The 8,492-nt window shown below is 47.1% G+C and overlaps 1 protein-coding gene across 3 annotated transcripts in view; it reads right to left on the bottom strand.

Annotated features, from left to right (window-relative positions):
• Positions 1–8,492, bottom strand: part of LOC106722539 (natural killer cells antigen CD94-like) — a 25,411-nt gene that overhangs the window by 2,255 nt on the left and 14,664 nt on the right. For 2 of the 3 annotated variants that reach the window (XM_025211454.1, XM_025211455.1), the window contains exons 6-7: positions 6,924–7,030; positions 5,050–6,256 (exon numbers count right to left, since the gene is read on the bottom strand). In XM_025211454.1, coding sequence (XP_025067239.1) covers positions 6,094–6,256; positions 6,924–7,030 — 270 coding nt within the window. In that variant the 3' untranslated portion in view covers positions 5,050–6,093. Of the gene's footprint in view, positions 1–5,049; positions 6,257–6,923; positions 7,031–8,492 lie in introns of those variants that run through there. The other variant, XM_025211456.1, reaches the window with a different exon arrangement.

Raw genomic sequence — 8,492 nt, 5'->3', positions numbered from 1 at the left:
TGATGCCTGATACACAGCAAGCTTCTCTTTCCACAAAGTTCAGCGAAGTCAGGCGTCCCCGAATGGCGCTGTCCGAAGGGTACCAGGAAGGACTCTGGAATGAAGTCCTTGGGCTCGTCGTGATCCATGGGCCCACTGATCCAGGCAACAGCTAACTAATCTTTTTCACAGAGCTGTATCTTCCTTCTGAATGGTTTCTAGATATTTCAGCTAATTTATAGCTTCTGAATGGTTCTGATAACGTACAACCACTCAGATTCCTTTTACTTCAACTGTCCTTAGACTGACCAATAGCAGTACAAGCCTTACATTCCTTTGATAAGGTAATTTTAACTATGCCACAGGGCCTTACTACTTCAAGGCTTTGCTAAATTTACTAGGCCTTACTATATACAAGGCCTCACTACATCTTAAACTTTAATTAGGCTTTTAGCAACAACATATAGCTTAATATCTAAACAAATGCAGAAAAACACTTGGTCTAATTTTCATAGAGCCTTCAGCAAGCACCTTTATCACACAGGCCTAATTTCATCTGTCACAGGGGACCAGCAGGCATTGGGGGAGTCCCTGTTCCCCTGAACACTACCAGGAGTGACTAGAAATAACGGTCACAAGCTGGTAGAGGGTAGATTCAGACTAGACATCAGGAGGTGCTACTTCACAGTCAGGAGGGTTCGGATCTGGAGCCAACTTCCAAGCAAAGTGGTGCTGGCTCCTACCTTGGGGGTCTTTAAGAGGAGGTTGGACAAACACCTTGCTGGGGTCGTTTGACCCCAGTACTTTTTCCTGCCATGGCAGGGGGTTGGACTTGATGATCTGTTCAGGTCCCTTCCAACCCTACCAGCTATGAAACTATGAAACTATGTGGCTGGGGATGTAGGGGAGGTGAAGCCCCCTTCGTGAAGTGCTCTCGGATCCATGAGTACCCCAAGTGGGACCCCTGCATTAACCACACTGAACCCCTCCTATTCAATTTGTTAGCATCAAAGTCATGGAAGGTGAGTTGAGGTGAGGCCTAACTTGGCGGGGACTCAAGAAAATCCCACTCTTGGATAATCGGGAGCGTTACACTCATCAATTAGGAGATGGGCTATTTTGCAGTCCTTTGTGAATGTTACTCTGAAATCCCTCTCAGACACCAGATGGGAATGCAAAATAGAAAGTGTGATGTCTCTAGTGGGTGCTGTGAGTACCTTACTGTCCCCTTGGTCAGGGTGTCCCCAACTCGCCTGCCACAACTTGTTGTTACCTGATGAAAGGAGGGGTTCAGTGGTGTTCTTCTTCCCAAGTGACCCAACGACGGGGTCACAGCCGTGCCATGGTGTTCTTTGGGGCTCTGCCTCCCCTACACCCTGTCTACTCGCCAACCGCTTGGGTGTTCCACTTGCTGTTTCGCCGATCTCTGTAAGCCCCCTTGTTATGGGGTCTGGCATCAGCTTTGGACAACCTGATGGTCACCTAGGTGTCAATGCATCTGGAGCTTCAGTCCCTGATCCCAAAGGATTGCACTTCTTGGTGTTTTGGCATCCTTCCTCCCCTCCGAGGGAGAGGAATGCTTCTTATAAGCTTTGATATTGTGAGGGCTGGGGACTGTCCATCCTCAGCCTAATTCCTGACATTGCCTCCCCGCCTTTGGAGCAGGGCAGTGTCTGTCAGGCTGCTATAACCAGCCTCTGGAGCTGCCTTTACTGCCTGTCTGGCATGCTCCCAGCTGGCTCTCTCCCTCTTTCCTCTACTCCCCTCCCTGCCAGTTTCTGCCGGGGTTTTTGAACTTCCATGGTGGTGGCATCAGCTGCCACAATTAGCCAGACACCACCCCACCCAGGGATCAGATGTTTGAAGAGCCGGCATAATGCTGGCTTGCGTGGCCGTGGCTGCGGCCATGGCTGCGGCTCTGCAGGTAAGTCTACTGGGGCACAGGGGGTCTGCCCATTCACCCCAGGGGTGCCCAGGGCTGCCCCCGGCACCTGTAGTGCCTGTAGGGGCTTCTCACCACTATAGAAAGTGTCAAGGCTGTGAGATTCCAGACTGAAAATGGCAGCTCATCAGTGCTGAAACTGAGAGAAATTACAAAAGACAATTTGACATACTCAGAGGCTGGATCACTTATGGACGAGATTTCTTCTTATCAATCCCTTGCTTCATTAATTGTATGGTATGACATATTGTTTCAAGTCAATTTGGTAAGCAGGATGATGCAGAGTAAAACAATATATATTGATTCTGCCAGCAAGTTAGTTGAAAGTACACAAAAAGCACTTCTCTGTTACTGAGAAAATGGATTTGGAGATGCACTCTGTAAAGCAAAATAACTTTCAGAAGAAATGTCTGTGCCAGCTGAACTTCCACAAACACGTGTTATAAAGAAAATAAAACTTTTCAGCTATGAAGCAGAAGATGAAGTTAACACTGATGCAGAACAAAGATTCAGAACTGAGTTTTTCAATGTTGCAATGGACTATGTGATTACGAGCCTTGAAAGTCATTTTCAGTTATTAAGTAGCTTCGTGAACATCTTTGGATTTTTGTGTGATGTGAAGAAAATGGGAACTGTATCTACCAGTGATTTAATCAAGTTTTGCGCAGAGTTAGAGCTGACGTTAAAGAATAACGAAAGTAGTTCTACAGACATTGACGGAACTGATCTTGTTGGTGAACTTCAAAGCCTCTCACATCTTCTACTACAGACAATGCATACTCTCCAAACTCTTCAGTTCATTTACGAGAAGAAATTGTCAGTTGTTTATGCTAATGTATGCATTGAGCTGATAATATTTTTGACAGCTCCAGTGACTGTTGCTTCAGCTAAGAAGCTTTTATAAGCTGAAGCTCATAAAGTTATACCTGTGCTCAACAGTGTCACAAGAACAGTTATCAGGACTGGCAATGCTATCCATTGAGAATGAAATTAGTAGGGAGGTTGATTTCAAGAGAGTGGTACATGAATTTCTCTCCAAAATGTTGGGGTCCTGAGTTGTGCTATGAAGATTGAAGTCTCCAATGAAGCTTCCAATGAAGGTTGAAGTCTCCATTTCTAGTTAATGAAACATCAGTTTCAGTTTTTGGAATGACTATACATTGCCTAATTTAGCTATTCAGATATTCATATTTAATTATCTAGCTAAAATTAAATGTCAGTTTTGTGTGTAATTTTCTTAAACAGTTATGTCTAATTCATTAATTTAGTGAGGAAGCAGGAGGGGGAAGAGGAGAGTGTAACCACAATTTTGATTTTTTGGTGGATCAGGGGGCCCCAAACCTACATCTTGCAGGGGGCTTCAAAAATTGTGGGCCAGCCCTGAGCAGGGCTGGCAGCTGAAGAAGGGCCAAAAGAGAGACCAAGGGGCCTGGTAGCTCAGGAAGTGGTTGCATGAGACCGAGGGGTCTGAGGGCCCAGAGAAGGGCCAGAGGAAAGACTGAGGCATCTGGCAACCTGAGTGGAGTTGGCAGAGAGACTGAGGCATTTGAAGGCCCAGAGGGGTGGCTAAGGGAGGCCGAGGGGTTGGAAGGCCCGGTGAGGGGCTGTATTAGCAATAGATAGAACACCTGTAAGGATGCCATCTGTGAAGCATGGGGCATGGCTTTTAAGTGTTTAAGACCTGGCTAGACAAAACTGTTTCTGGGATGATCTAGTTGGGGATGGTCCTGCTTTGAGAAGGGGATTGGACTAGATGACCTCCTGAGGTCCTTTCCAACTCTAATTTTCTATGATTCTATGATGTAGGGGAGATATGGATCTATGTGATTGGCCCATAAGGCCATGACCACAAATCAGGTGGTCATTATAGTAAGATCAGGGCTACTTCCCAAAACACATATAACAATCCACCCTGCTGATTTCTCTGGTACTGAATTACAGCAGGGGATACTGCCAAACCACTAATCCCTGCTACAGACCCGTTGATGTGTAGGTCGCAGGTTGCTGACATGTACAGTTCACCAAAACTGTTGTGATTTCATTAATTTAATATAAATTTAACTAAGTGTCTTTTTCCTAATTTCATTACTATTTTAACACATATTTTTAAACTGCTGCCTCATGACGGAAGGACATGGCCCCCCACATTCATGGGCTGCCTGGCCTGCCACAAACTTACCCTCCAGATGTGGGTGGTGGTGGTCAGGCTCCACTGAAAGCAGGATCGGACCCCTCACCGCTTCTGCCAAATTGTTGCCCCAGGGGTCCTGCTTGTGCCCCTCACTCCAGGGCTATGCTGGTGTCCTGGGAAATGGCTGCCACCTGCATGGACCTGTGCCCACCCTGCATGGCTGTGGCCAGGCTGCCTGCCTGGGCTGTGCTGTCCCTGGCTTCCTGGAGGGGGGCCCTGATTGCCAGTGATGCCATTGGCCCATAATCTGCCCCTGCTTAATGCAAGGAATATAAAACTGCCCAGACACCTGAGGCACCCAGGGCCTCATTTCCCCGCTAAAAAGCAAATTGTGGCTGCCCTGTCCCAGCACTGCAGGCAGCAGGCAGCCCCAAGAAGCGGCTGTCACCTTCACGGACACCCCTGCCCACCTAGCATGACCCTGCCCAGAGTGTCCACCTGGCCCCTGCTGCCCCTGACTTCCCAAAGGGTACCTTAATTGCCAGGGTCCTGTCAGCCCATAATTCAGCTCTGGTTCATGCACTGAATATAAAACGGCCTGGCCGTTTTAAACTGATGTTATATTGAGAAAAGGAGCAGCCTAATTAGTAAGGCTGTTTGCTAATGTTACTGATCTTTCTGAGTGAAGTGTTATTAAAGAAAATAGGATATAATTTTATTAGTCTAAACCAAGGGTGTCATATTTGTCTTCCAGGCTGGATCTAGCCTGTGAAGCCATATGATCCAGCCTGTGGGTCGCTGGACTGACCCTACGTGCCAGCTCTGGCCCTGCACACTGCAAGCAGCACAGGGAGTTAGTCCAGGATGCTGCATGCAGCCCCAGACCCCTCAGGATGCAGGCAGCATTGAATCCAGCTCATATGTTGAATCATATTAGCAAATCCTGGGGCCAGCATGTGCTATGTGTGGCACATAGGCTGGACCTGGTATTGTGGGCACTGTATAGTTGATCAATCCTGGTTTGACCTGCAGACTGACCCAAAAACACTCATATGGTCCATAGGACTGGATGAGCCTTAGACCTCACATCTAAGCCATAAAGTCTGAGTAAATACTAATTATCCTGAGGTAACTTGCCATTAGTCTGCAGTCTCGTTAAACAAGAAAGGGAGAGGCAGTTACTTATTTTACAGTTTTTCTGACACAAAGAGCAGTCAGAAGCTTTCACTGTCAGGGTTCTTTTATTTGAGAAAAATAATATGCAAGTAAGAGCATGATGAAACCTCCCTGAGAGGGCACAGTGTGCAGTCCCCATGACAGCAGCAGTGGGAAGAAAAAAGGCCCACCCATATCAGCCATGATAATCAGGGGATTGACACAGACCAGTAGTTTGCCACAGCCCTCTAATCTAGTGTGTCTCAGTGGGTCTCAGCAAAGGGCCAGCATTGGAGACTGGGCATATGTGCTGAGACCACTGCACTTTGTGGAGGGCTGCTTGGGCCCCTGCTTCTTGTGATGAAGGAGGGTGTGTGTGTATGTATGATTTCTGGAAACAAAAATGCTGCTGCCTCTCTTTGGAAATTTTGAATGGAGGTGTGGACCCCTTTGAAATGTAAGTGTGGGTATTTACATACTTTTGATTGATCACAGGTATCACATGTGGACCTGTTACACAGTTTGTGGACCCCAGGAGTCCACAGACCACAGGTTGAAAACCACTGTCTTAAGGCAAGTGGCCCTAGAAATATTAATGTGTACTACAACAACAAAAAAAGCCTTCCAGCTTCATACAGCTAACCAGATTGCAGCTTGGGCCTGGCTGTTCAGACTGACTGCTCCCTCCTTGAGTCAAGTGGTTTATCAAATGAAGGACAATAATCAAGTCCCATCTTCTTCCCACCTCTCATCAGCATTTCCCATGGCCACAGCTAAGCATTTAGAGCAATTGACACTGGAAGCAGCAGTGAATGTTAAATTGGTGACAATGAGGACCTTGGGGCTGTGTATGTGGCCAGGACTTGGAATGGAGCAGGAATATATTCTAGAGGCTTTTCTTCCTTCCTTCTGCCAGAGCAGCAGGTTCTGGATGCACAGCCTCCTTCTTGCAAATCCAGGGGTACGGTTCCTCACAAGGAATGCATTTGGCTTCTACTTTAGAGAGAAGCACACAGCACCCTGAGGTATTCTCTTGGGCTACTGCAAACCTAGGATGGAGAGATATATATTACTGCCTGCCAGTCCCACCTCCAGTCCTCAGCAGTGCTACTCCTTGTGGAATTAGCTGCTGGGCTGGCATTTAAAGTATATGTCATGTCTAAATTTGTGAATGAGTCTGTCCTTCATGAAACTCAAGTTCAAAAATCACTGGCAACACCTGGACAGAGTGGGTTAGCTTCCTGTCACAGCTCTGCCAGCATCCATTCAAGACATGCCATTCATGACTTGCAGAAGCCCTGGCTCTACCTGCCCATGGCCCCTTCCCAGCAACACTTTCAATGTGCCTTGCTCCGCCTCTCACAGACCAGGTATTTCACTTTCCTTCCCTTGACCAGCACTGAGGAATAACAGGAGGGAAAATACTAAAAACCACTATGGGAAAGAGACACCAGATACAGCAAAGTGGCCCTCCTGGCTGGAGGAAATCTCATGTTCCTTTCCCCACTGGGGTGTATAGAGAGCATCCTCTCTCTTCCATGACCCATCTCTTCTCTATGGCAGACTCTCTCTCTATTGCTGTTTAGGGCCATGTATCTGCACATTTCTCATGGGAGGGGTATGACATAAAGCAGCATTATTCAACCCACTGTTGGTGGAAAGTGCGCTATTAGCTCAAATACAAGCAAATCTTTCCTCATGACACAAGGGACTTACAGGTCTTTGGAGAAAGCTGTGCCATCCTCCCACAGCCAGGACTCACTCCTTTCCTGATGAGATAGTCCAATCCAGTGAGGAACATGTAATTGTGATTTGGAAAACTCCTGAATGGGAACAAAGCCAATTCAGTTCACCTCAGTCCACCCTTTGTACCTTTTCTTCCACTTGCGTGAGTATTTTGAAGTCTGTTGTTGCTGAAGAGTGTTTTTGTTGCAACTTAGTTCTTTTATCTTTTCTTAGGTCAACTTCAGCTCATCTTTCCAAATGAGGGCGCTGCCTGGGGTTACCTTCAGATCCTACAGGGGGAATTAGTAATTGGGCTCCAGACATTGGGAAGGAAAAACATAAAGATTTCCCCCCATGTTCGCTATGAAAAAGGAATGTATGATGTTGGGATTCACCCAAAGAACCACACCATTGACCCACCCCCAGCATGTGTGGAGGGAACCAATAACTGGGGTCCAGACCTTGGAAAGGAAAAATAGAAAGATTTCCCCCCAGGTTCACACACCGGTCATGGAATAGAAATGTATGATGTTGGGATGCACCTAAAGAATCATCCTGCTAACCCACCCCTAATCCTTGGGTGAGCTATTCCTGATCTGCTGCCACCATGGCGGGCAGAACTTAGTTACTAGGGCTGTGCAAAATTTCACTGCCAGTTTTGTTTTGACGCTGTTTCAACTCATTTCGTGGTCGAAACAGCAAAATCAAAAGGGAACAGATATAGTTTAAACAGCCTCGAAACAAAAGGAGGCAAGTCAAAACGTTTCGCTGTTTCGCCCATAGGCTATAATGGGGAAGGACAAAACAGCCTATCACTTTGTCATTTGTTGCCTTATTTGCATGAATCTTGTAGGATTGGTAGCCTCTTCTGAGGGCATGAAGCCTGCCATGTTTCAAGGATATAGGTGCAAGAGGTCAGGGAAACTGCACCCCAAAGTTTTCAAAGCAAATCTTGTGTTACGTGTATGTGATAAGCCACAGATAGGTCAAAACTGCAGGCATGCTAGCCCCTACTCAGGCCAGAAATCCTGCCAAGTTTCAAGGAGATAGGTTCAGGGATTTGGGGGAAACTGTACCTCAAGCTGCACAAGCAACACTCGTGACATGGGTGACACTGTGTGTGTTAATGTGCAGCAGGGTGAAAGCCGCAGGCCTGTTAGCCTTTGCTGTAGCCACAAAACCTGCCAGCTGTTAAGGAGATGGGTGCCACCCTAGCTGCTGACAGGCAAACCTCGTGACATGGATGCTTGTGCAACTGACTGTCTCTGTCTTGGGGCAGAGGGAGTTCCTGGCTCTGTATTGATTCTTTCTTCTCCTTAGTCGGTGGTTTTGTAGGTGTTAATTCTTGCTCATTAACTCATTATCCTAGCTAGCTACTGTGTATTGAGCTGGTCTCTGAGAGAATCATGACTGATTGCGTAACCCAGTAGGTAGCTAGCACAAGCACCCATGTCATGAGTTTTGCCTGTCAGCAGCTAGGAGTCCAGGGCTCCAGAACCCCCCAGCACCAATCTCCTCAACAGCTGGCAGGCTTTGTGGCTGCAGCAGGGCCTAGCAGCC

The sequence above is a fragment of the Alligator sinensis genome, unplaced genomic scaffold, assembly GCF_000455745.1.
Source record: "Alligator sinensis unplaced genomic scaffold, ASM45574v1 scaffold148_1, whole genome shotgun sequence".
Lineage (NCBI taxonomy): Eukaryota > Metazoa > Chordata > Crocodylia > Alligatoridae > Alligator > Alligator sinensis.
The sequence above is the reverse complement of the archived record's forward strand: the minus strand, read 5'-3'. Positions and strand labels throughout refer to the sequence as shown.